The sequence below is a fragment of the Spermophilus citellus genome (genome assembly GCF_964194105.1).
Source record: "Spermophilus citellus genome assembly, chromosome: 4".
Lineage (NCBI taxonomy): Eukaryota > Metazoa > Chordata > Mammalia > Rodentia > Sciuridae > Spermophilus > Spermophilus citellus.
The window spans coordinates 68,549,597-68,576,973 of NC_138185.1; the positions used below are offsets into that span (position 1 = coordinate 68,549,597).

A 27,377-nucleotide genomic window follows, 5' to 3' on the forward strand; every position below is an offset into this window, starting at 1 on the left:
ATCACCATACATTGATAAGAGATGCTAACATTTTCCAGCCAACGTAGAGTGAATGCTTATTTCTTGATTCCCAAATCTTCTTCTTTAAGACCACTTAATACATGGGTTTATGACAACAATGAAGAATGAGGTTCAGCAGAGCTACCCCAGAGCTTATCAAATAGAGCAGAAATAGAACCTCCAAAGCAAATTGTCAGCAGGGAGGCACACTACCACCACTCATATTCAAAGATGCACGGAACAGATACTACATAGCTAGGGATACAAGGGATTAAGCACCAAGGAGAACAACCAAGGTCCTTCCTAAGCAGGGAATACTTACCAGAGGAGCTTCTTATCCCCAGGTGAGTCATAGCAGCTGGGAGGTTGCCCACACTATTCCCCACACTCATACTACCAAAGAGGTTGTCACTGGTATCCAGGGAGGCAGGCAGGGGCACCGAGTAATGGAGGTTGGTTAGATCTGGCAATGACCCTCCAGTGTTCAGGGTCCCCAGAAAGGGTGAGAGGCCTATGTTTTGGCCGTTATGTGGGAAAGCACTAGAAAAAAAGAAAAGAAAGGTAAGTATTAATTTCTGCAATGCATTTGGCTGTTGTCAAATAAGAACAGTGGCTATCAAAGATCAAAGTCCTAGAGTAGGCTTTGCCTCTCCCTTGTTTCGAGAACTGGGACTGCAGGATTAATCTCTCTGAAATACAATTTCCTTACCTATTAAACAGGAGTAATGATGTCACCTATGCCTACTGTACAGGAATATTTTAAACACCAGACCAAATTATGGATGCAAAAGCATTTTGAAAATTTTAGGCTACTATATAAAATGTGAGGCACTACTTTATATTTATAGTTATTTTTATTAGATTTATAAATCATTTATAAATTGTCTTTCCTACCTCTTCCCATTACCCCCGCCAAAAAAAAAAAAAAAAAAAAAAAAAATCTATGAGCAACAAGTGACACTGGGAGCATGAAAGCATGTGTTGTCAGTGTCAGGATGGGTTATGGAGATGAAGGCTTTGCCAAGGACATGACATAGTGTGTTCACGGAACTGCAACTGCAAGGAGCTTGGCATGGCTTAGGTGTCAAATGTCAGGACAGGGTACAGGGAAGGGAGGGTAGCAGGAGATGGAGTGAAGAAGCAGGTAGGTGGAAAAACAAGATATACTGTTTCAATTATAGTTTTCACAAACTTTAAAATGAGAAAAATCAGCCAGCACACCTGTAAATCCCAGCAATTTAGGAGGCTGAGGCAGGAGGACTACAAGTTTGAGGCCAGCCCCCAAAACTTAGCAAGACCCTGTCTTAAAATAAAATGGCTAGGGATGGAGCTGAGTGGTAGAGCACCCCTGGAGTCAATCCCCCATACCAAAAAAAAAAAAAAAAAAAAAAAAAAAGGAGTGAGAAAAACTTGTTGCCATCCATCATCCATCGACATCGGTTGGCTGGTGACTGTGTGTCAGGCACTGGGCTCAGTGCTAAAGGTACAATTATGAACAAGCAAGGTGCTGTATTCACAGTCAGGCCTGCCCCTAACATTTGCAGGCCTGGGGCAAGATTATAAATGGAGGCCAGCACACCATCTGTTCCAATTTGTTAAAGTTATAAATCAAATGAACAAACCCTTAAATGAACTTTGTTCTGTTTGTACCTTGACAAATAATACCTTCATAATAGCCAGATTCAAATATAGACTTCTCCAACTTCTTAGTTCTCTGCACTAGAACACAGAGGGAGAGGCAGTCCCATCCTCAGACCACACCCCTCTCTTCCTGTCACAGCCCTGTTCTATGCCTCAGGGCACACATGTGGCTAGGATGGGGGGGGGGCAGCCTCCACAGCCAAGCTCTGGCCACACCCTGCATCCCCCAACCATTCTGATTAGGGTGAGTGCTCTGTGGATCTCTGTGACCCCTTGGACTCCATTCCATGGGGGTGGGACCCTCTAAAAGGCAGGGCCTCCAGCCCTGTTCTGAGAGGACCCTATTCTTGGTGTTCACACACTGGCAGGAGAAACAGAATGGTCAAGCAAGCAATTGTAACATGGTAGGAAGCATGCTGTGCCAGGTTTGAAGGGGGCCGGTACAACCAGGAGTTACAAATGACACTGGGAGCACAAAAGCATGTGTTGTCAGTGTCAGGATGGGTTATGGAGGTGAAGGCTTTGCCAAGGACATGACATAGTGTGTTCAAGGAACTGCAAGGAGCTTGGCATGGCTGAGGTGTCAGATGTCAGGGCAGAGTACAGGGAAGGGAGGGTAGCAGGAGATGGAGTAGAAGAGAAAGGTGGGTAGGAAAACAGGAAGGAAGACTATGTACTGTCATGGTCTGGGTCAGGAACTATATAGCAATGAGGGAACTTAGGGCAAGCAAGAGAATGACACTGAGAAATTCTACTATGGTTATAAAGTGGAAGATGGCATAAGTGAGCAGAAAGAGTCAGGGAGAGAATGCTCCTGCAGTGGCCCAGGTCTGATCTAGGAAAAGAATGGTGTAATTGAAGAAGCTCTGGCCACACCTAGAAAGCCCCATCAGCCAGGAACCGGGGACTGAGGACACTTCACTCAACACAGTGACACACAGTAGAGCACCAACCAGATACAACCACTGGCATTAGAGCCTGTAAGAGACTCAGACAAAGGGAGATAGCCATAAAGAACGTGGCGCAGTGTAATACAACTCAGCAGTAAAATGACAGGCTGGTAGCACCTGGTGGAGGAGGCTTCCTGGAAGACTCTGAACTGAGTTTGCAGGCTAATCCAGGCGATCTAGGCAGAAAAGTCACTCCAAGAAGAGTTCACAGCATGGGCAAAAGCAGGGAGGCATGAAGCCAGCAGTGTGCCCTAGAAACTGTGAGGACTAGGCCACCACAAAGGGTCAAGTTTAGAAGGGGTAGATAGTGATGAGAGGTGAGATTGGAGGAGCAGGCCTTGAGCACCTGAGGCTGGAACTGAAAGCAGGACAAGAAGCCAGGGGAAGGCTGAAAGCAGAGGGGAGATGGATCTAGCCCTTTTTAGGGCAATGTGGCTAACAGACCTTGGGGGCAAGCACAGCCTGGAGGCAGAGACAAGCTGTGACAATGCTGAACAGTCACATGAGACATTACAACAGCATGGGGATGCAGAAGCGGGATGGATTCTAAAGACATCTATAGAAGGTCAAGAATGGTCCCTGGGTTTCTGGCATGGGGACTGGTGGAACCACGCCATAAGATAGGAACCCTGGAGGCGTACAAGTAGACCTGGTGTAAAGGTGGGGTATGCGTAATATGATTGCTATTTTAGGTATTTTTTTTGAGGTTTTTCATATAGTATGACATATGAGGGAACCTAGGGCAAGCTAGAGAATGATATTGAGAAATTCAGTGGGATGTCTCTCACTCAGTTAAGTTCTAGAGGCGGTAAATGACATCCTCAAGGACAGTTCCATTAGAATAGTGGAGGTGGAAGCCAGGCCATGATTGGTTGAAGAGCAGATACTGGGGGGAGGAGGTGTGTAAATACTGGTTGTAAATACGGTGTGTGTGTGTGTGTGTGTGTGTGTGTGTGTAAATACTGGGGTTGTGGCTCAGCGGTACAGTGCTAGCCTAGCCTGAGTTCTATTCTCAGCACCACAGAAAAATAAATAAATAAAAATAAAGGTACTGTGTCCAACTATAACTAAAAAATAAATATTAAAGAAAAAAAGAGTAAATACTCAGGACTGGGCTATAGCTTAGTTGGTAGAGTGCCTGCCCCACATGCACAAGGCCTTGGGTTCAATCCCTAGAGACCCCTCCCTCCCCTGCCACAAACATACAGTGAATATTCCTTTGAAAAGTGTGGAATAATAAAAAAAAAAAAGCAAAAGGAAGATAAATAGAGGAAGGAGAATGAGGGAGGGACAAGGAGACAGAATGAGGGAGGGACAAGTAACTAATATGGAGTAAGTCAAATTCTATGCATGTGTGATTTTTGTCAAAATGAACCCAACATAACTTAATACTCTAAAAAAATAAATTTGTCTAATGTGGGAGGCCATCCTTGCACGTGATTGAGTTACCTCCCTGGCTGGGTGTGAGGCGCTCAGACACTTTTCTATGTGTTAACAGCTTTCCCCACCCTTCTTGGGTCCGAGGGCTTGTCCATGTGGAGGCGTGCTTAACCACAGCCCCTGAAGATCCAAACGTCTCACCTGACCTTGGAACAATGATCCCCTTAATCTTCATTGGATGGAATTTCCCCTAGAATTTTTTGTTCCCCAATAAAAGTCCTCTCCCTGGCATGTTCTCTCTCTCTCTCACTGGCCTCTTCAGTAAACCTCACTACTTTAATGGGTAGCTAGAGGCTGGGGGTTCGAGGAGCCGTCCTGGAGCTGGTTTAAAGGTAAATAGAGTCTGTGTCTTTAATTTAAACTCCCTTAGGATTTCCCACATAGCCGAACCTTCATATATATTGTCTGTGCTAGCCGTGGACTAAAGTCTAAGAATTCTGGGAAGCAGAAGGAAGAAGTAGTGGAGATACCTCAGAAAGGCAAAGGGGATAAGGGTGGGGAAATAGAGAAAGCCATCCTTCTTGAATAGGAAGGACCTGTGTCCTGAGAGTAAAAAAGGAGGATGGTATTCCCTAGAGTCAGCAGTAACATTCTAAACAACTTCTTGTGGGGCATGGTGGCACATGCCTGTAATCCCAGTGACTTGGAAGGCTGAGGCAGGGGGATCGCAAGTAAGAGGACAGCCTCAGCAATTTAGCGATGGCCTAAGCAACTTAGGGAGATCCTGCTCAAAATAAAAAAAATAAAAAGGGCTAGGGATGTAGCTCACTGGTTAAGTGGCCCTGGGTTCAATCTCTAGTACCAAAACCAAACCAAAACAAAAACCCCAACTTCCCTGCAGATTAGAGGAAGAAAGACAAATGGTCAGTTTCCAAATATTGTTACTATCTATGAGAGTCATCAGTGGACCTGATAATAGGCAGGTAACATTCTCCTGGCTCAAAACCCTCCAATGACTTTCATCTTCTCTGAGTAAAGTTCAGGCTAAGCCAGCCTCATTGTGTTCCACATCCAATCCTGCCTGTGGTCTGCCTGGAACCTTCTTCTCCTCACTTCATTCTAGATTATGGGCACATGTTATCCTACTAGAAAGTCCTTCCTTATCACTCATCATGGCCCATATCCTTATTTTTCTTTTTCTTCATTTCATTTCCCAACATATGACACACATACTATTGATGTGCTGATTTGTTTTTCCCTATCTTACTCCACAAGAACATTAGCTCCTTGTAAACAAGGACTTGATCTGCTTTGTTCATTGTTCTACCTGGCACCTGGAATTAGGAAATCAATAAATATTGCATGAATAGGAGTCACTGAATGGAATGCTACCTCTAACAGAAGAGCAAGAAAGCAACTTTCTTTATCTAAGAAACACTGGCTTTAACACTTCAGGGTTAACATATCATAGCTCAGTTCCATGATATTGGCCTCCAGAGCCTGGAGCATCCATTTGTCTGAGGGTTTAGCCAAAACTGTTCTTGAGGAAAATCTTGGACCTCTCTGTGGGGTGGGCTGGTCTCCTTGTCCTGTTGGGTGCTTGGCAAGCTTTATGACTTTCTGAAGAGAAGATCAACTCCCTTTACAGCTCAGCAGGCTGCTAATCACTTAATTTATATTTAACCAGCCAAAAAGAATGTCTGGGTCCCAGGTATTCAGTAGGGAGTGACCTGAAGGCACTTCTGGAAAGCTTTTTTGGGGAATAATATTTAAGGATGGCCTGAAGTTGATTTAGTTCACCCACAGACCCCCTAACATGGGTTCTTGGACCAAACCAGATCATACCAGGGTCCCATTTTCACTTCACACTGTTTTGGCCCTGGAAAGACCTGCTGTTCCTGCTGTTTACCAAGTAAACAAAGAACTCGTGCATGGTAGGCAAGTGCTCTACTCCTGAGCCCCAACCCCACCCAAGACTGGCTGTTTCTGAATTGGCTTCAGTTCCAGACTGTGGAACTATATTGAGAATGCTGTGACAAAAATCCCTGCACTGATCTCTCAGTGTTCTCTCAAGACACTGCCAAGCAAGTCCCAAGGGGTCTTCTCTGTAGACCCATGGCAGAGGGTTCTTCCAGTCAGCCACAGTAGCAAGAGGTGGCATCAGTCCTTCTTTGAGTTCTGCGAATACCTGGATTTCATTAGTCTCCTTATTCTTCCTTAGTCTAAACTTCCTCAAAACCTCTTCTTTTTAAAATTTCTTTGTACTACATATATTTTTATAAATTGCCTCAATTTGGTGGGATGAGGTACTGGGGATTGATCTTAGGGGTGCTTTACCACTGAGCCATATCTCCAGCCCTTTTTATATTTTGAGACAGGATCTCCCTAAGTTGCTTAGGGCCTCACTAAGTTGCTGAGGTAGCCTCAAACTTGTGATTCTCCTTCCTCAGCCTCCTGAGTCTCTGGGATTACGGGTGTGGGCCATCAAGTCCAGTACGGCCTCATACTTTTTAGAGAGTAAAGTTGTATAGTATGAAATTAATTAATTAATAGTTTCATAGAAAGTCTTTTTTTCATATGGCAAATCTTCCCATTTATTCATTCTCCATTTGTTTCTTCAAAATTATGGTATTTATGTACCATAAAATTTACTGTCTTACCCAATTTTAAGGGCACAGGTCAGTGGCATTAAGTACATTCACAGAACTCTCTAATCAACTTCTATATAAACGATTTCCAGGATAACTGATGCTTTCTTTTTCTCTGGCCAATGTGTCAGTAATGCCCATGTTGGGCCATAGGCAGGAGGCTGGTGGGTTCCCTTCAGCCCTTGCCTGCTTCTGTGGCTGCCAGGCTAGTTGTATGCCTGCCCAGGGTCAGTTGTGTTATTCTCAAATATATTTAAGGCCATTTAATTGCTATTGCAGTTATAGAATTGAATTAATGTACATGCAATATGAGTATCAAAAGAGATGGCTGTGCTGAGCGCCGTGGTGCATGCTTGTAATCCCAGCAGCAGGAGGATCTCAAATTCAAAGCCAGCCTTGGCAAAAGCGAGGTGCTAAGAAACTCAGTGAAACCCTGTCTCTGAGTAAAATACAAAATAGGGCTGGGGATGTGGCTCAGTGGTCAAATGTCCCTGAGTTCAATCGCCGGTACCAAAAAAAAAAAAAAAAAAAAAAAAAAAAAAAAAAAAAAAAAAAAAAAAGGCTGTTTTTATGAAAATTCAGTTGACTTTCAACTTACACTTAGCCATAAGTTTCAGAGTTCTGTGACAAAGCAGTAAGACTTTCCTCTTAGGAAAACCTTCAGCAGAATGAACATTACTTACTTGCCACCTCCAACATCACAGGATCGAGGACGCCCTGACAGGGACTGAATCTGGGAAGAGACAAAGAAAACTGGGCTCACTTACCGCAACGCTGAATTCAAATTTTTGAAAAGTATCTTCGTGGGGATCTTGGGACTCCAGTCAGCACAACTGAGAGCAGTGCTCACCAACAGCAGCCTCACAGAGACCCATTTGGGTTCTGAAGAGGCTTTTAAAATTCTTCAGCTTCCAGACACAAGGGAGATATAACAGTAATATATTCTCTTACTTTGTGCTTTATTAGTGTATCTTCTAGATGAATATTATTTCCTTCAAAAAAGCCAATATTTTATATATAGAGCTTTTAAGTAAACATTTTTTTCCCAATTGACTTGAGGATAAGAAGGAAGAAAAGCAAAATATGGTAAAGAAAGATGAAATGAATGTCAAAATAAAAAAAAATAATTCAATTAGATAAACTCTGGGGGGCGGGAGTGAGTACTATAAATCCATAAGCACCGAAAAAGATGAGCATCTCTTCTCAGAGACAGCAGCCCCTGGTCCTCAGGGGGAAAGCCTGTGCTTGTTTGGCTAGAGAAGTCAAAGCCATCCTCTGCTAAAAGCCTCCAAAACCACTTGACCAAAAACATACCATACAACTGCTTCTCCTATGCTTAAATATGTAAATTTTAAATCATAGCTTTTTATCCCCCCAAAGATTAACATCAAATACACCTTGACTTTATTAAAAATTCGTTAAGCCTACTCTAATGCTAGCAGAGACTTTGGTATGGTTGGTGGAAGAAAACGAAGCTAGACCAAAGGGATCCTAACAGGTTAAGTACAGAGACAGTATAAGTGATTACAACAGAGCATCATTAAGGGGTGGAATAGATGAACTTTTCTTTCAAAATCAAGACAGCTTCCTTACAAGAAGGAAGGTCAAATCAAGTACTGTGGGGCCTCCCTTTCGCCCACAGTGGGTGAACAGGGTGGAGGTCAGCTAGCACAATTTTAGACACAAATGCTAAAAGGCTCATCAAAATCACAGTAAAACAGATGACTCATTTACTGGCTCCTGGAGAATACAAGTCAAAGGCCCTTGATTTTAAAAAGGATTATCTGCTGCAACAATAATTCTGGACCTAAGCTGGAGACCAAAAGAAGGTGATGGCTTACAAAACAGAGAGATCAGCTATGACTTGTTACCAGGTTTCAGAGCTTTCAACAACATGAATAAAATACATAGGGCTTAAAAGGTTTCTTTTTTTGAATGAATAAAGTCCCATGAAAATCAGGAAGTCAAAGATCAGTGTACTGATTCATCAACACAAATGTGATCATTTTTACTTGAGAAATCATTCCCAACTATATTTTTCCTCTCTGTCTCCCCACTCTCTTTTTTCCACTCCTCTTGTTTCCGCCTCTGCAGGATTTTATAATACCTCTGAAGTGCAAACATCCAGTGACAACAAGCATAGTTAAGTACTGTTCACCCACCTCCTTGGTCTCCCATAGTTGTTTTGGCAGTGGCTTTGGAACATTTAACAGATTTTCTTCTTTCAATGGGCCAGGGAAAGATGCCACTAAAAGGGGGAAAGAAAATTCATTGCATTAGAGGGCAGCCATCCTATCTTTGGATAAACAAATTATCTTTGTAAAAACATGATTTATTTTAAAAATATTTATTGACTGTTTACAAGGGAAAGTGCTTTCAGCATCATTGTGGGGTTGCATAGATAGTAAGCAGACATGGATTCAACTGTAAGGAATTTGTAACCTAGCCCACAGGAGGTCAACACATAAATAACACCACTGAGAGAAGAAACCAGGGGATGCCCAGGAGAATCACTGGTACAGTGCTACTGCCTTACAGGAAAGAATGAATCCAGGGAGGCTCTGGAGATAAATGCTCTGGGCAGCCCTTTAAAGACCCTGGGAAGACATTCCAAGGAGGAAAAATTAAGAAAAAGGCCTAAGGAGAGAGAAAATTATGGGCAACGATAGCATTGAGTAGTTCTTATCATGTGGAACATAGGCTAGGTAAAAGAGTAGTTGGAAATAAAATGTAAAAGATTAAGACTAGGTAGGGAATGGACCTGCAGGCTTGGAAAGAGTGGTAAGAAGAGGCACACAATAATCTAGGGAAGAATGAGACGGAAAATAGAAAGAGCATGTGGAAGCCATGATGGCAATGAAGGTGCTTGGTAATGGGCTAGGACAGGGAATAAAGAGGAATTAGTAACCCAGCAGATTTGAGGATGGTCAGCTGAGGAGTCCTAGAGGCCTCAAAAGCTCTAAAACAGCCTGGCTGTGTGTGAAGGGCCCATACCAGGGCCTTCTGCTTTAACACTATCAGTCATTCCAGGTAAAAAAGAATGCTGATCCACAAAACAAATGAAAGATTTCTGTTCTCAAAGATGGGCCAGAGTACGAGGGCTGACCCTGAGGAAACACAGGATCTGACGTTAGGAGGGGAATCAGCATCAGATGCTGGTTGACTGTTCAGAACGAGGAATGCTGTTACGTTCTGGTGACTATGTAGCTCCACTGTGACTGTCAGGACTGTCTAGTCCTAACCCCACACAGCATGGATAATGGACCCCAGAAAGAAGTCACTTAAAACAGGAACCAGACTGTAAACCCAGCAACTTGGGAGGCTGAGATAAGAGGATTGCAAATTCAAGGCCAGCCTCAGCAATTTAGCAAGGCCCCAGCAACTTATTGAGGCCCCGTCTCAAAAAATAAAGAGGGCTGGCAATGTTGTTCAATGGTTAAGCACTCCTGGGTTTAATCCCCAGTGCCTAAAACAAAACAAACCAAGGGCCAAATTTTCAAAGTAATTTTGAGAAAAGGGTTTAAAATACTTTAAAATAAGTTTATTTCTATTTAATGAAACTTAGGATATAATTACAATCACGAATTCCTAGAATTAAGTATGGATAGAGCGTATAATTCCTCTGATAGCACCGCAAGGGAATGATACAATGATCTTCATAGTTAATCTTACCAGCATCATCAGAACAATGTCATTTCTGCAAAAATAGCTCACGCTTTATCAATGTTCCCAGGTGTCTCTCAATCTTGATATTCAAATACCCATCTCCCTCTCTTTTTAAATGGTGCTAGGTAGGGATTGACAGCCTGTGATGTATGTGCTCACTCTACAATTTAAGCTGCATCCTCAGACCAAATTACTCTTTTGAAGGGCTTATTTTGTCAACACCCTTGTGGATTCTAGTCTAATCATTAATATAAACTGCTTCAGAAACTTCACAAGGACAGGGCCGGATCTATGTTTCACTGGCTGTGAGGAGAAACTTAAAATAGTGTTTGGGAAATTTGGGTCCTAAAACTATCTGCCCACTAACTGGAGGACAAGAATAACAGGTCTTGAGAGCCTTTCTAAACCAGGACAATAGGAGATTAAGAAGAAAAAAGTGATCTGGGCATGGTGACACAGGCCTATAATCCCAGCAATTTGGGAAGCAGAGGCAGGAGGATTGTAAATTCAAGGCCAGCTTCAGCAATTTAATAAGTTCCTATCTTAAAAAATAAAAAGGGCTGGGGATGTAATTTAGTAGTACAGCAGCACCCCTGGGTTCAATCCCCATACAGACAAAAGGGGGTGGGGGAAAGGGAGGGAGAAAGTGCTCTCATAGGTGTCGGACACTAGGAGAAGTCCTAAGGGCTGAGTCAGACTCAAGGCTACCAGAGAGATAACAGGGATTGTTTTCTGTGAGAAGCTCATTATTTTTTATTTGTTTTCCACTTTTTTTTTTTTTTTTTTTTTTGGTGGTGCTAGAGATTAAACCCAGGGCCTTATGCATGTGAGGCAAGCACTCTACCAGCTGAGCTATATCCGTAGCCCTCATTTGTTTTTCCTCCAAAATTTGATGGGAATTCTTCAAAGAATCCACGGGATGTGTGTGTGTGTGTGTGTGTGTGTGTGTGCGCGCGCGCGCACGCTTGTGCCTGCGTGCAAACAACCTTGAAGGCATTTCTTCATTTCTATCCTAATGGATTAGATGCTTATTGATGTTTTCATGCTTTCATTTAATGCCTGAAACAGCTTGTTCAGAAAAGGAGTTTGCAGGATGATGAGAGACAACTGTGTCTCTCAAGCAGGATTTTCCTCATTTATCATATTACCCATGAGCCTTATCTCTATGACATATAAATCTAATTTAGCTGTTCAGCTTCAGTTCATGAAAATTAAATTTCAATTTATGAAGATTTAGGGAAAAGAAAATACTGCCTGGTCCCAAATGAATAAATGAAGTGTTGGACTCTCATTTGTCCAGGGCTTTGAGTGTCATTTCAGCAGACCTCCAGCATTATTTTAATTGGCTTTATAAAGAAACTCAGTATCGCTGTGCACAGTGGGGCATGCCTATAATCCTAGTGACTCGGGAGGCTGAGGCAGGAGGATCACGAGTTCAAACACAGCTTCAGCAACTCAGTGAGGCCCTAAGCAACTCAGCAAGACCCTGTCTCTAATAAAATATAAAAAAGAGCTGGGGATACGGCTCGGTGGTTAAGCGCCCCTTGGTTCAATCTCTGGTACCCCCCCCGCAAAAAAAAAGAAGAAAAGAAACTCGGTATCTTCTGCAAAATTTATCATTTCATTTTGTGATCAATTTGCATTTTCCTTGCATTTCTTATTTAAATCTGCCAATTACTGAATCATGAAGACTAAATGGGCAATGTTGACGAGAGAGGGATACTGGAATAACTAATTATTTAACTGATGGGTTAATTCATATTTTTATGCAGTTAAGACTTTTGTTCCCCTGCACAACCTTATGACTGTGGGGACTTGGGTAACAACGAAACTTCACAACCTAATCACCTATTTCCTTTCTTAGAGCTTTGGTCATGGATAGTCATAATTTTCTAGAAGAGCATATCAGAATAATATACAATCAGTGGTCATCAACCTTTGCAGGGGAGTCTTAAAAACATGAGTATTAATTAGTTCAACTGTTGAAAGAAGGTTATACATATGAGGACCAGCATCCCACTCCAACACAGGTAAGTAAAACCGATTCATACCTTCCCCATGTCCATCATTCTCACCATCACAGAAACCTGGTGGGAAAGAAAAAAACACTTTTATGTGGTGCTTTAATTTTCATTTATTCATGAATTAGTAACTTTCTGATTTGCAATACAATATTTTGAAAATTCTAAAGCAGTTTTAATATATCAATGCTTGTTCAATGTGCTTTAGTGTTTATACTAAAATTAGATGTAGTTTGAGTCTAAAGTTGGTGCCTGTCTACTTTTCTTTTCCTTTAAAATTGTCTGTCTGAAATTTTCTTACTGCCTCTGTCCTGAGAGAACAACTTTTATGAAGCCTGAGAACCTCTCTTTGAATCAAAAAGAAGTCTGGCTTGAAACTCTTCCAAATGTGTAAGCTGGGGGAGGGTACGTATTTCTAAGAGACCATGTCACTGTCTTAGACTTAATATGGGTGTTTATAGGAACAAAGTGGAAGCTCCATACTGGATGTTGTTAATATATATTTCTTACACAGTCAAGTTAATTTTTTTTTTAAATGTACCTGGAGTCAAAGTCATTTTAAAGGGCACATGTGATAGCTATTTCCAAAGTTTTTAAAATTTGACTTGGAATAAGTTCTGGCTGAATAAAAAATATTTAATCCATGAATTATCTAGTGGAGCCTAAGGGCCAGGGCAACACTGAGAGTCCCCAGAAGCACTAAGAGATCTTTAAATTAAGCACACAGACAAAGACAGAATTTCTTTCCAGCACATAGGAACAGAATCTAAGTTAGTGATTGAAAAGTTTATTTTAGTGCACAAAAGATCTTTTGGGTAAGCTTGTTAAAATGCAGGTTCTTGGGCCCAACCCTAAAAAACGTTGACTCCAAAAGTGTGAGAACTGGCTGAGGAATTTGTCTTCAATAATCATCTCTGGGGACTCTCCTGCAGAAGGTCATTGGCTCACTCTTTGGAGAGACTTGGACTAAGCTGCCACTTACTTCATCAGTAATTTAGCACCTCTAAAGAAAAGCCATGTGAACAGGAGAACCTTAAAAAGCCAAGTATAGAAAGACAAAAGATGTGGCCCTGCTGTCAGCACTGTCAAAAGGAGAGGAAGGAAAACTCTGATTCACATTTTGGCTTTTTGGGAAAGAGCAGGAAACTTGACCATTCTGATCAGTAAAATGTGACTGCCCCGGGGTGTGGTAGTGCACGCCTATAAATAATCCCAGTTACTTGGGAGGCTGAGGCAAGAGAATTTCAAGTTCAAGGCCAGTCTGGCCAACTCAGTGAGACTTTGTCTTATAATAAAAACTACAAAGAGCTGGGAGCCAGGCACAGTGGTGCACACCTGAAATCCCAGCAGCTCGGGAGGCTGAGGCAGGAAGAGTTCAAAGCCAGCCTCAGCAGATTAATGAAGTACTTAGCAACTCAGCGAGATCCTGTCTCTAAATAAAGTATAAAAAAAAGGGCTGGGGATGTGGCTCAGTGGAAGCCTTTTGGGCTCAATACAAAAAAAACCTTTTGGGCTCAATTAAAAAAAACGTAGTTATCCTACTAAGAATTTAAAACTAAGTTCTATATAGTAAATTAGTACGGTATGTGGAATAATATCATATTCAAAATACCGATTAAGACTGACTTGTCCTTGAAACATGAAGATGTAACTGAGAGCTACCTCGTAAAACTGCCAGAGAGGCCATCAGATTCCCCACATGACATCCCATTAGTGCCACCCTCTCCATCAGACTGGGGCAGAAGGAAGGCTTCATGTCTGAGTTAGGCATTGAGGGACATTGAGGAAGATGATAATAACAGCCACCATTATTGTGCACTTATGATGGGTCAGGCACTTCTCAAAGACGAGTTCCTGTAATCCTAGCAGGAACTCTTTGAGATAGGCGCTGTTATCATGTCCGAGACCACACTGCTGGTTCTAGGACCAGGACTCCCCTGCAAAGGTTGATGACCGCTGATTGTTATTATTCTTCTGATAAGCTCTTCTAGAAAATTATGAGTAATGACCATGTCCCAAGACAATTTGTTGATCCAGAAGGATTTAGACAGTTGGAAGTAAAGTTGATTATGAAATGGAGACAGGAGGAGGAGTGGGGAAGGGGTATGGAGAAGAGGGAGGAAGGGAAGAGGAAGATGTGTATGTAGGGCAGGGCAGAGGATGGGGAAGCCTGGCTGCAGCTCAAGAGGGAAGGAATGGGAGATAAGGCTGGAGTGTAGGGTCTGCCAGTAATTGGACATGAGTTGGGGAATAAGAGGTTTTAGACACTCCTCTTGCAGAAGAATATGAGACCAACTGAAAAGAGAAAGCCTCAAGGCAGGGAAACCTGGCAGGAAACCAATATAATAGATACAAAGTGGGGTACTGGCAGTGAGTACAGAAAATAAGAAGAAGGCTTGAGATTCATTGCAGGGATAGAATGATCAGAATTTGGCTATTGTATGGGTGCAAGGGGAAGGAGAACAAGGGTCATTAAATATAACTCTTAAGTGTTATCTTAAATGACTAGAGGATGAGGATGATGATAACTGATATGTTAGCACCAAGTTAGCATAAGCAAAATGTCCAAGGATGGATTCTTCCCACCAAATAAAAAATACCAGAAGATATAATTATAAATTAAGGGTTAAAAATTAAAAAAGGAACCAGTTGTGACTGAGTATCTGAAAACAGAAGGAATTAATTCACTTCAGTCCCACAGGGCATGGGACAGCAATGACTGAGGCTGTATCTGTGTTCCAGGAATCCCCTGTGTTCCAGCCTCAGAGAGCTGACCTAAGTGCATCTGAGATCACGTTCCTTCTGCACGTTCCCATGCCTGGCAAGTCTAATATAACTCCTCACATAGTCTTTTTTTTTTTTTTTTTTTAAAGAGAGAGTGAGAGAGGAGAGAGAGAGAGAGAGAGAGAGAGAGAGAGAGAGAGAGAGAGAGAATTTTTTTTTTAATATTTATTTTTTAGTTCTCGGCGGACACGACATCTTCATTGGTATGTGGTGCTGAGGATCGAACCCGGGCCCCACGCATGCCAGGCGAGCGAGCGCGCTACCGCTTGAGCCACATCCCCAGCCGGCTCACATAGTCTTGATTTGAGGTACAAGAGAAGTCAAAAGGCGGATCCCTTAATCAGAGTGAGCTCTGGGATTCCAGCCTCCACATCCTGGGCCCTCTTGCCACCTCAACGACACTCCTTTTGCCCCTCTTCAGACCTGGGATGCTTGTGCCAGACAATCAAATGTCATTATTAGGCTTACATCTCTTATGGTTATTTAAAACCTTTTTCTTAACTCTGCAGTCAAAGTTTATTGCCAGTTGAAAGGTCACTGAGGTACAAAGAATATCAGCCCCTCTAGAGTAGGAGCAAAGGACTGTACTCCCCAAAGATGGCGATATTCAACTTCTTCTGCTCTGGGTGTGAAGACAAGTCACATGCTCTTCTGTGCTTGACCCTAGACTGCTCCTTGAGAGATCAAGGCCTGCTCCAGCCCCCTCCTCCATAAGCTGGCCATTAGAGGAGGCGAGTCTAGGGATAGCCCCAGGCCGTGAAGCAGGGCAAGTGTCACAGAGAGCCCTAGTGCTTGCTATCTGCATGGGTGTGCAAAATGGTAATTAAACTGCGCATACTGCCAGGGAAATGGTCAACCCTTCTCTTTATAGATTCTGCCTACTTAAACAAGAAGACAGAAATTATAAAAATCCCATTTGATTGTATAAAAGTTTATTTCTGGCATTTACCACTGCTTATCACTGCTAATTATCATGCGAGTTAATAACCATTACAAAAATTACTAAGCATGTATCAAACTAATGGCTTTATTTTCTGGGGACATGAACCTTCACTTATGAATGTATCAGACTTTCCTTCTCATATAGTTAAGCCATTGTGCAGATGCTCCCTTATCATCTGCTCCCGAAAATAACAACAACTTAGTGGGGTCCCTCACTACACTGAGCAAAGACTCCTAGGGAAACGTCAGTTATTATTGCTCCCACCACAGAACCTAGTTCTGGGCTCCAATTATATTTTCCCATCCCCTTTTTAATTTTTACTTTATTTGGTTGGTCCTATAAAAAGAAATACCTTTTTGTAAAGCTAGTTGATATTTTTAAAATCCTAAAGGAAAGAAAATGAAAAACTTCAATGAATTACAGGGGGAAAACACATAAAACTATTTAAAATAGCTCCCACCAACAAATAGAATTCTCCAGAAATAATTCCCATCCTTGGAGACTTGAATAATATTTTAAACACACTGGCTTTCCCATGTAAACACATCCATATTTGGATGTGTTTCTGAGTTCTGCTGTGCTTGCAGGGAAGCTGCAGGAGCAGGCACACGGTTTAGACATCCAAGCTGGAGAATGGCCCACCTTCCATGGTGGTCAGATATTGTGGCCCTTTTCTAACTTCTGATTTGAAAAGGTGAGATCATCAGATTCTCATGTCAACTCAGGAGCCCTGCTTCAGAATTTTCTCCCTTCCTGTCTCCCAACCCCACCTTTTGGAACTGAGAAACTAACCAGGAGTGCTCTACCAATAAGCTCCATCCCCCGTCCTTTTTTATTTTGAGACAGGGTCTTGCTAAGTTGCTGAGGTTGGCCTCGAACTTGCCTCATCCCCAGCCCCCGAGTCTGCCTCATCTTGAGCTTCAGTCATAAAAGGTCCAGGGATCCAGGAAAGGAAGCCATTTCCTCCAACCTAGTCTTATCAACAGAGGAGGACCCTAAGAGAACCTAACAGAAAATTGGATTGACAGGATATGAATTGGAAATAAAGAGACCAGTTAGTAAGTTATTATAAAAGTCTATGAAAAAGATAATCAGTGCCTAGAAGAAGGGCAATGCCATGAAGGAGAAGGAAGACCAAGGGCCAAGACATGCTGACAAGGGACCATTTTTCACAGAAGAAGCAAGGAAAAGATACATCCTAACTTCATCATGAACACACCCACTTCCCCTGCCATGAGCTTCTCTGAAGACCACCAAACTAGGGAAGTATGTGCTCCTCATAAGCTTTTCACTCTCAGTTCCTACAGACAGAATGAGAAAGCACAGATACTGTTAGCAGGGCCCTGCATGTCTTACCCATATATGGGGCAGGCCAGGCTGACTGGCCCCCTCCTCCATAGGGGTCCTGGGGCTTGGTGCTCAGAGCACTCGTGTGAAGAGCAGAATCAGAATTGGTCCTAAGGAAGGGAGGAGAGAGTCTGGCTGAAATGCAGTATTCTTTGCTGAAGATTACCAACAGGAAAGAAAGGCAAAAACAACAGACTTATAATCATCCAAAAAAATGAAGGGTCAGGACCTACCTGTAATGCCTTACATCAATAGCAGTCTGAGGATCACCACTCCAAAAGATTTTAATTTATACTCACATAGCCTTATACTTTGAAGCTCAGCATGGTGAACTATTTTAACAAGGCAGTTCTCACATTCATAGCTTCCCTCTAAGACCTTCCTTTTCTTCTTTGCCACTCAGAAGATGGCGTACAATGTGCAGCTCCACTAAGTTTTCCCTATCTGAAAGTGCCCATTCCGAAGTGAAGGACCCCCCAGAAAAGGTTCTTTTAAGGTAAATGCAAGGTCAAGACTGTTTTCAAAATAACACTACAGAGTTCCTGGCCTTTCTGGTTCACCCAGTGCAGTTTTCCCACCAGCTGTGTGATATGTGAAGCCATCACAGATTGAAAGCACCAGCAGAGAAGCCTGCTGCCTTCAAGAGCTTTGTAAAAGGTATAATGATGTAACTATTCTCAGCAAAATTTTTTTTTTGTTTTGGAAAATATGATTGTGTTTCTTTAAAAGAGATATATTTATATTATTTTTGAATGCATTAACAGGTATTTTTTAAATCTCTCAATTTAAATTTTAATATCAATACATATTCACATAAACAAATATTCTTTGAGGGCTTCCATATTTTTTAAGGGTATAAAGAAGTCCTAAGACAAGAAATATGGAAAATGCTGATCAATAGCAAATTTCTGAAATTCTCCTTTAGTTTATATAGAGCCTCTGTTTCAAGAGACAATTATTTATCTCACCCAAGGGTCAAACTGTCTGCCACAAAAAGTACATGTGAGACATGTCAAGTTAGTCTAAAATGGTTTTCTGTGGTCCAATCCAGGTGACAGCCTCATGTAACCATTAAGCCATGTGGCTTCAGACAAGGGACTAGACCAACAAGAGAAGAACCCATGTGATACAACAGGATGAGCGTGGGCTCTGGGAACAGAGACCCAGGTTCAGCTTCCATCTCCTTTACAGATTCAAAGAAACTCAAGAGTATATCAATCAAATGCAGACAGTTGTGAAAATGTGAATATAAACTGGATATTAGATGATGTTAAAGAATTATTGTTAATTTTGTTAAATGTAATAACAAAATTTTTCTTTTCCTTTTAAGATTTCTCATTGGCCTTGTTCTGGTAAGAGATATTTGCAGGTAAAATATTTTATCTAGCCAGTTGTTGGTTGGGGTATGAAGTGGAAGGTAGAGAAGAAACAAGACTGGTGGAATGCCAATCGAGACTGATGGGCACAAGGGGCCCCTTACAATATTCTCTTTTGTGTATGTTTAAAGTTTTGCAATATTAGAAGGGATTTTGCCTTTTTAAAATTCCAGTCCTTCACATATTAGCTGAGGGAACTTGGACAACTCATTTGGCCTCTTAAAGCAGAAATTTAATACTCATTCTTGCCATGTATGAAAAAAATGACCAGATAGAACATTTACTTATGGAGAAGAATCCAAAGTGATCATGACAATTGTTGATGTTACACTTACGCTTAAGCATACACTTATGCTTCTCATGTGTCTTTTTATCCTTTTTAATCCTCATAACCATCCCATGAGTTATAATTATCTACAGATTTCAGATAAGCCAATTGAGGCAAACCGAAGTTAATCTACTCCAGACCCCATGTTCTTACACTGTGCCCTGCACACTCAATAATGGTGAACTTTTTGTTTTATTCTAACACTTCATCACAATAGGCATAAACACACTTGGCAGCCAGATAATATATAAAGAATACCAGAACAATCAAATTGTTGGGTCTTCTTTAAAATCTACTTCTAGTATGAAACAGCCCACGTACCTGTTAAGTGCAGATGTTAGCCTGAACCCAGGATGCTTTTCTTCTTTCCAAGGAGGTTGCTGCCTTTAAAAACCAGAACAACATAAGCATACGAGGAAAAGAAGTTTAATCCAAAGGAGCAAAAGAGAGCCTTGGATCTGGGTTTGAGAAAAGGTCTCTACACACCTAGACCCATAACCTGAGTCACTTAAAAATGCCCCAGGCCTCATTCACTTTCTCATTATTGTGAAAACAAGGCTAGACTAAATGATTTCTCAGTACCTAGGAGCTCTAATATCCATTATAACCACCCCAAACCTACAAGAATAGGATTAGCTAGCTGAACATATAAAACATTAACAAAAGGGCAAATACAATCTCTGAAAACCTTTTGAAACTGGCCAACTCCATGACTGAGTCCTCTTTAGGTGACATGAGGTCTAACTCTAGATGTGTAAAAATATTAATCCTTATCACATAACTTGATTATGTGTAGGGGGTGCATAAGCAATCCTGGATACAAATATTTTGCATTCCCATTTGGATGGACATGAAGAGGACTATAATTGTTATAGTCATCAAGAGAATGAAACTACTACTCTGACTAATCCTACTGCTCTGGATACATGTAAGAAAGTACCAGTTTGGAGATATGCTTTTTCTGATTTAAAATAATATGCTGTATTTATCCAACAAACTTGAATCCTAAGATTCTTAAAAAGATTCTTAAAGGTAATTAAAAACCTGCTCGAGATTGGGGCCAGCTGTTCCTGTCTTTATTTCCTTTTCCAGATTGGGACTATATATCAGTAGTAAGTGCTTGGTCAAGATTTGCTCACAGAAAAGACCTCAACCCAGAAAGCAAATTTTTAAAAATATATATGTACATTCCAAATGCCTCCTAAATGAGCCTTGGTGACCTAAGAATGATATCATGGGGCTGGGGATGTGGCTCAGTAGTAGTGTGTTGCCTAGCATGTGTAAGGCCCTGGGTTTGATCCTCAGTACATATAAACACGCACAAAATCTGAAAATGAAGCCAAACAAACAGATGCAGAAGTCCTTTTCAATTAATTTTTTGTACACAAGTACTCAAAGAGATCCAAAGTCAAATCACTGTGCAAATTACCATTTTAGGAGTTTTTTTTATTCCTTTTAGTTGCTTATGAAGACACCTGAGAAAAGACATTTATTTTTCCATGTCTCAAAGAGAAGAATACCCAGACTGAGTATTCTGTTGGCAAATATATCCCAAATGTGTTTTTATTTGATTTTTAAGTAGGAAGACCTAGATTTACTTAATTTTTCATTTTATACTTTCATACAAGCCCATGATTATACATCAAAAGACTTAAGTTTTATAAGAGAAAACCACTCTCTTTTATACTAAAAACTTTCCAAAACAACATTCAAGGTGAATGAAATAAAGTAAAATCATTTTAAAAATAACATCTGTATATCTTTTAAAATATCTTTTAAATGTAGCTTGCTTACCTTGGCCAACTCTCATCCAGGGGCTGTGAAGAGTAATTGGCTCCAAAAGTACTACCATCAAAGTAGAATTTTTAATAAAGGAAAAATAATGGAAAGTTGAAGCAAAATTAAGAAGCTGAAATTGTGAAGAGCTAAAAACTGTGTCTTTTGCTCTTCATCTCTACACCTGACAGTTCTTTCTTTATGCCTTCTCTTATCAACTTCCTCTAAGACAGTCTATTCTTTTATCTTCTAACCAGTGTTTTCTTTGCATGATTCATTTGAGGCATTTCTTATTTTTCGGCATGCCCAGCATCTTCTGTTTTCAAGAACAACCTCCATACCCACCCCAAACCCAGTTAGGCTGCCATTCTGTGCAGGCCTCCCCATTTCATGGATGGACCCAGTCAAGGCACTTCATCTCCCTGGAAACAACGACTGGTTCAAGGATGGGCTTATGACACAAGCAGAACCAAGGAAGAATGCTTTTTTGAGGGGGTGGTACTGGGGATTGAACCGAAGGGTGCTTAACCACCATTAAGCCACATCCCCAGCCCTTTTATATATTTTATTTAGAGACAGGGTCTCACTGAGAGTTGCTTAGGGCCTGGTTAAATTGCTGAGGCTGACTTTGAACTCATAATCCTTCTGCCTCAGCCTCTTGAGCTGCTGGGATTACAAACATAGGCCACCCACCTAGCTGGAAGAATGCTTCTGAAGGGGGAGAAAGGAGTGCCACCAATTAAGGTGGCAAACCCCCAGGCTATTTGAGTCTGACAGCTCCCCTTGGAGAAAGCCTGCCAGTGCATGAAGTCAACACAGGGGTAGCACCACAGAACTACAGAACCCTGGATCTAGCTCTTGAGTTTCTAGTGACAAGCCAATAAACCTCCTTCTTCCAAGTTAAGATGAGTTCATGATACTTATAACCAAAGACAGGTGCATTAGACTTATGGAGATACTTTCATAAATTCTGTTTTGCTCCTTGGGTCTAGCATGCCTTAGAACATGTTCCAGATAGAGTAAAGAAATGGGATGCTGCACTGTACACACCAAGTATAGTAGAGCTATCTGCATTTAGTTAATTGTACCCAAGGGATTGTCTTAGGGCATTTTAAATCATATTGTTCTCTTGCATTGAAAACCTTTGATGATTCTCTTCCACCTGAAAGGCAAAATCAAATTTTCGCTTGGTAATTGGGACGCTCCACAATTTGGCTACACAGTACTTGTTTGCTCTTACCTCCAGCTGTCTGGGTTCCACAATATATCCTGTCCTTCCTGCCTCTTTGCCTTTGCTAATCCATTTCCCTTTCCTCTGCTCCCATGTGGAACACAGCCTCCTCAAAGGCCTGGCTCTCCTCCTTGTCACCCTCACCAAAATCAAGTCAATTCTTTTTGTCTCTTTTATCACTGATTGGATAAAATGCACCAATAATGCTTTTGATCCCAAACCACATCCCCAGCCCTTTTTTAATTTTTATTTTGAGACAGGGTTTCACTAAGTTGCTTAGGGTCTTGCTAAATTGCTGAGGCTGGCTTTGAACTTGCAATCCTCCAATGTTGGCCTCCCAGACCGCTAGGATTACAGGGGTGTGCCACTATACCTGGCTCCAAACTCTTCTTCTTCTTCTTCTTCTTTTTTTAAATATATATTTTTTAGTAGTTGATGGACCTTTATTTTTATTCATTTATTTATTTGTGGTGCTGAGAATTGAACCCAGTGTCTGACACATGCCAGGCAAATGCTACCACTGAGCCACAACCTCAGCCCTCCAAATACTCATTTCTTTTTTTTAAATATTTGTTTTTAGTTTTAGATGGACACAATATCTTTATTTTATTTTTTTCATATTTATTCTTAAGCTTTAGGTGGATACAATATCTTTATTTTACATTTATGTGGTGCTGAGGATCAAACCCAGTGCCTTATGCATGCTAGGCGAGTACTTTACCACTGGGCCACAACCCCAGCCCTATCTTTATTTTATTTTTTATGTGGTGCTGAGGATTGAACCCAGTGCCTCATGCATGCTAGGCAAGCACTCTACCACTGAGCCACAACCCCAGCCCCCAAACCCTTATTTCTTAAGGTAGAAATAATAAAGAAGATAAAAGTGCATTAAGACATCAGAAATGTGAAAATGGACACAATAAGGGTGTGCCAGGCCTATGCTGAATTTGTCCTTCAACTTAATTGTAACCATCCTGGGAAGGAGATGATTGTATCTCCTTTTAACAGTTAAACAAACTGAGGCTTAGTCCTAGAAACGCTGAGCAATCCAAGGCAGCAAGCACGGCAGATGAGGGGTCAAATGTACAGCTCACTGGCTCCAGAGTTCAAGAGCTCTTCACAAAGTCACACAGTAAAGACTGAACCAAGTGCCCAGAAAATAAACTATATATACCTGGAAGGTTCTGGGAAGAAGGACAGGTGCTAGAAAAGAAATTATCACTGGCTTGGACTCAGCGGGGAATGGGAGTCTTAATGAAGAAGGTACCTGTTGTGTATGCCTAGGCTGGGCATCTCAAGGGAATACAGAATCTGGAATTAGAAAGATATGGGTAATAATGAGTTCTTAATGATTTAGCATAAAACATTCCCTTTGCCAAGAGAAGCATTAAATTGCAGTATCCTCTTCTAGGTATTCATTTTCTTTGTCATGTCTCATCATCTTCTTTCTTAATCTGACCCTGAGCTAATATAATAAAACAGATATTTTCAAGAAGGGCAGTTCTTCAACTTTTGCTATTAGGCTTAATGTATGTGAAGTAAAGGTTAGAGCAGATCACAGGAGGAAACAGAAGAGGGAAAAGTGATAAAGAAATCCAGGGCTAGGGTTGTGGCTCAGTGGTAGAGTGCTTGCCTAGCATGCACAAGGCACCGGGTTCGATCCTCAGCATCACATAAATATAAAGTAAAAATATGTGTCCACCTAAAGCTTAGGAATAAATATTAAAAAAAAAATCCAAAGGCCCTGTGAGACAATGAGCACATCTGGCAAGGCCATTAGGGAGTCTCACAGCCTGTGTTTAGTTGCTTTTTCTTTTCTGTAGGATTTGATGAATCTGCCCAGAAAAACTTAATTCCATGAAGCAGATGTTTACCATTTTCCTCACTACACTGCCATCCTTAAAACCATTAAGCCTGATTACACAGTATTGAGAATTCAAATTAGAATGTAGTGGCATAATTATAATGATCCAATATTGGTTATTTCAATGTTAAGCTATTAGTTAGCATTTCAACCTTCCTGATGTCTATTAACAACATGAAAATGTAGTAAATTCCTGACATTTTTCACATGATTAAGATGAGGTATCAAAAGTTAAAAGATGTAGCTGGGCACAGTGGTGCATGCCTGTAATCCCAGTGGCTTAGAAGGCTGAGGCAGGAGGATCGAAAGTTCAAAGCAAGGCACTACACAATTCAGTGAGATCCTTCTCTCAATAAAATACGAAACAGGGCTGGGGATGTGGCTCAGTGGCCTAGTGCTCCTGAGTTCATTCATCCCCAGTACCCATGCCCCCTGCCAAAAAAAAAAAAAAAGTTTAAAAGATGTGACCTCTGAGCTCTATTATTTCTTACTGTCTTATTTATTTTGGTAGGTATTTTTAAAGCCCAAGTGTGGGTACCAAGAGAATCACTAAAATTACAAGCTTACAATTAAACTTAACAAAAATAAAACTTAGAAAACATGGGGACTAATGAGCTCTTAATGATTTACCATTATTTGTAAACTTAAATTTGTTTTTAATTCAACAAGCAGCTTTGGAGGGCTTGCTAGTTGCTGGCATACAAACATAAGAGAAGCACAAGATACAGAGTGATATTTTGTTCTTTCTGGGGATAGAACACAGGGCCTTGTACATGTTAGGCAAGCACTCTACCATTGAGCCACCCTTGAGCCTCCCTGCTAGCCTCCAGGATATGATTTTTTGTTTGTTTGTTTTGTTTTTTGGTACCAGAGATTGAACCCAGGGGTACTTAACCACTGAGCCATAGTCCCAGCCTTTTTTTTTTTTTTTAATTTTTAAGACAGGGTTTCACTAAGTTGCTTACGCTAAGTTGATGAGGCTGGTCTTGGATTTGTGATCCTCCTGCCCAGCCTCTTGAGTCACTGGGATTATAGGAATGTGCCACCATGCTTGGCTAGGGTTTTTAAGAAGTCACATTGGCTCCTTCTTTAGTACCTCCTTCAGCAGTAAAGCTTAGTTAGCTAGTTAAGTCTTAAAAAGTAAGCAAGGAAGAGGTGGGTGCAATGGATAGAAATAGAAATTGAGTCTAAAAAAATGTCCCCATACCTACCATGAACCTTTTATCTTCCCCTCCTTGGCTCTTCCTCCTCTGCCTTCCAACAGATGTTCCCTGAGGTCCTGCAGCTTCATTCTACAATGACTGGCATTACTTTCCAGGGACAGGATGGGAAGAAGGGACTCAGAATCACAGGGTACCAAGTAGTGTGGGAGCAGGGGGAAGCTAACGCCTCTGACCAGTGCCCTCTTGGGTGGAGAAGCCTACCTTCACTGCATCCTTACCTTGGGACCCTCAAATCCATGCCTCTAGCTCCCAGAAGTTCTTGTGAACCACAAGTCCCTATTTCCAACTGCCTACTTGGTTTCTATTCCAAAATCACACTGGAAGCTGTAATCCCAGCAACTCAAGAACCTGAGGCAGGAGGATCACAAATTCGAGGTCAGCCTCAACAATTTAGTGAGGCCCTAAGCAATTTAGCGAGACCCTGTTTCAAAATTAAAAATAAAAAGGGCTGGGGAGGGCTGGGGTTGTAGCTTAGTGGTAGAGTTCTTGTCTAGCACATGTGAGGCCCTGGGTTCGATCCTCAGCACCACATAAAAATGAAGTAAAGATATTGTGTTTTGGGGCTGGAGATGTGGCTCAAGCGGTAGCGCGCTCGCCTGGCATGCGTGCAGCCTGGGTTCGATCCTCAGTACCACATACAAATAAAGATGTTATATCCGCCGAAAACTAAAAAATAAATATTAAAAAATTCTTTCTCTCTCTCTGTTTAAAAAAAAAATGATATTGTGTTCACCTACATCTAATATATATATATATATATTTTTTTTTTTTTTTAAAGGGCTGGGTTCAATCCTTAGTACAAAAAAAAAGTATATCAGACACCTCACATGCCACCTAAAATTCAACCAATTGCTACTCACCCTCTCCCACCCGCCATCTGCCCTTCTTCTTGTGCCATCTTATTCAATGAGGGGCCATCCATTCAGTTGCTCAAGCTGGGATCTCAGAATCACTAGTCTCTCCTCCCTCTCCAAGTCCCTGTGGTCAGTTGAAGAAAATCCTTCTAAAGTTCAATCCATGGACAAGGAGACCCAACTCCTCACAACAAGAGGGTATTAAAGGAAACAGCTCTCATTCCCTCTTTCCCAGAAGGGGAATAGCTCTTCTTTTTGTTGATAAGAGAGGCTCTGTTGGCCATTTACCAATAGTGGGCAGAGTCACTGAGCCACAGAATCTCAAAACAAGTTCCACCCTGTCTTTTTTGTGTGTGTGTGCTGCCAGACTGACAAGGCCTGGGTTCTTCTCTTGGCTTCTGGTCTCCATTTGGTAATTGTACCTGGGGCAGACTTAGAACAGCCTTCTGGAGGTCAGCCATTATCTCTTCTACCCTCTTAAACTCTGTTCTCCTAGGGACACACTTTGTGGCTGAGGCCTGTGACCTTCCATGCAAATGTCAAGGTCAGTGGACTTGGAATCTGCTTAAGAGAACCCACCAACCAAGACAAATTCCAGAGTCACATTTAATATATAAAACTGGTCACAATTTTTTCCTTCCTAATTTCTCAGCCATGTCTTTACTGTTACCCTACATCCTCTTGTCCCTTAACTTCTAACTATGTCCCTCTTGAATACAACTTAAAGTCAATTTTTTAAAAAAAATTTTTTAGTTGTCTGTGTCTTTCTTTTATTTATTTATCTGGGTGCTGAGAATCAAACCCAGTGCCTCGCACATGCTAGGCAAGCACTTTATCACTGAGCTCCAACTCCAGCCCTTTAAAGTCAGTTTTAAAGGAGGTATATGAGCAGAATCTTTTTGAGTCTTTGCATCTTCCTGTTTCCCTCCTCATGGGTGGCAATAGGCTTCATGTGGAATTTTAAGTCAAGAACATTTTTCCCTTAAAACTCTAAAGACTAATAATGTTTCCTTGTCCCTTGACATTATGTGAGTGTTAGGCGTATGGAATGCAGCATGATCATTGACCTCAGGGAACGGGAGCAAGGAGGGCTATTAACAGCCTGGCAGCTGTAGACAGGGAGAAGAATTTGTAGTCTGAGCTTCCCTGCCCAGGCCCCCGGCAAGGAACAAACCCTGGTGGCACCTCTCTGCCTGTGGGGGGCCCAGCCAGGGCCCAGCTGTGGTGGTGCCCTGGCCTTTGCTTGTGGCAACCACCATGTCAACAGCACAGCCCACTACTCTAGCCCTTTCTGCAGTATGGCCGCCCACTGTAGGAGGAATCTCTATGCCTGGGATCTGCTTGT

The 27,377-nt window shown here is 41.6% G+C and overlaps 1 protein-coding gene across 2 annotated transcripts in view; it reads right to left on the reverse strand.

Moving 5' to 3' along the window:
• The window catches only part of CRTC3 (CREB regulated transcription coactivator 3), a 106,551-nt gene that overhangs the window by 15,290 nt on the left and 63,884 nt on the right, over positions 1–27,377 (reverse strand). For both annotated transcript variants that reach the window (XM_081290866.1, XM_081290865.1), the window contains exons 4-10: positions 20,879–20,940; positions 19,406–19,468; positions 17,390–17,490; positions 12,337–12,372; positions 8,782–8,867; positions 7,303–7,352; positions 323–540 (exon numbers count right to left, since the gene is read on the reverse strand). In XM_081290866.1, the coding sequence (XP_081146992.1) occupies positions 323–540; positions 7,303–7,352; positions 8,782–8,867; positions 12,337–12,372; positions 17,390–17,490; positions 19,406–19,468; positions 20,879–20,940 (616 nt within the window). The remainder of the gene's footprint in view (positions 1–322; positions 541–7,302; positions 7,353–8,781; positions 8,868–12,336; positions 12,373–17,389; positions 17,491–19,405; positions 19,469–20,878; positions 20,941–27,377) is intronic.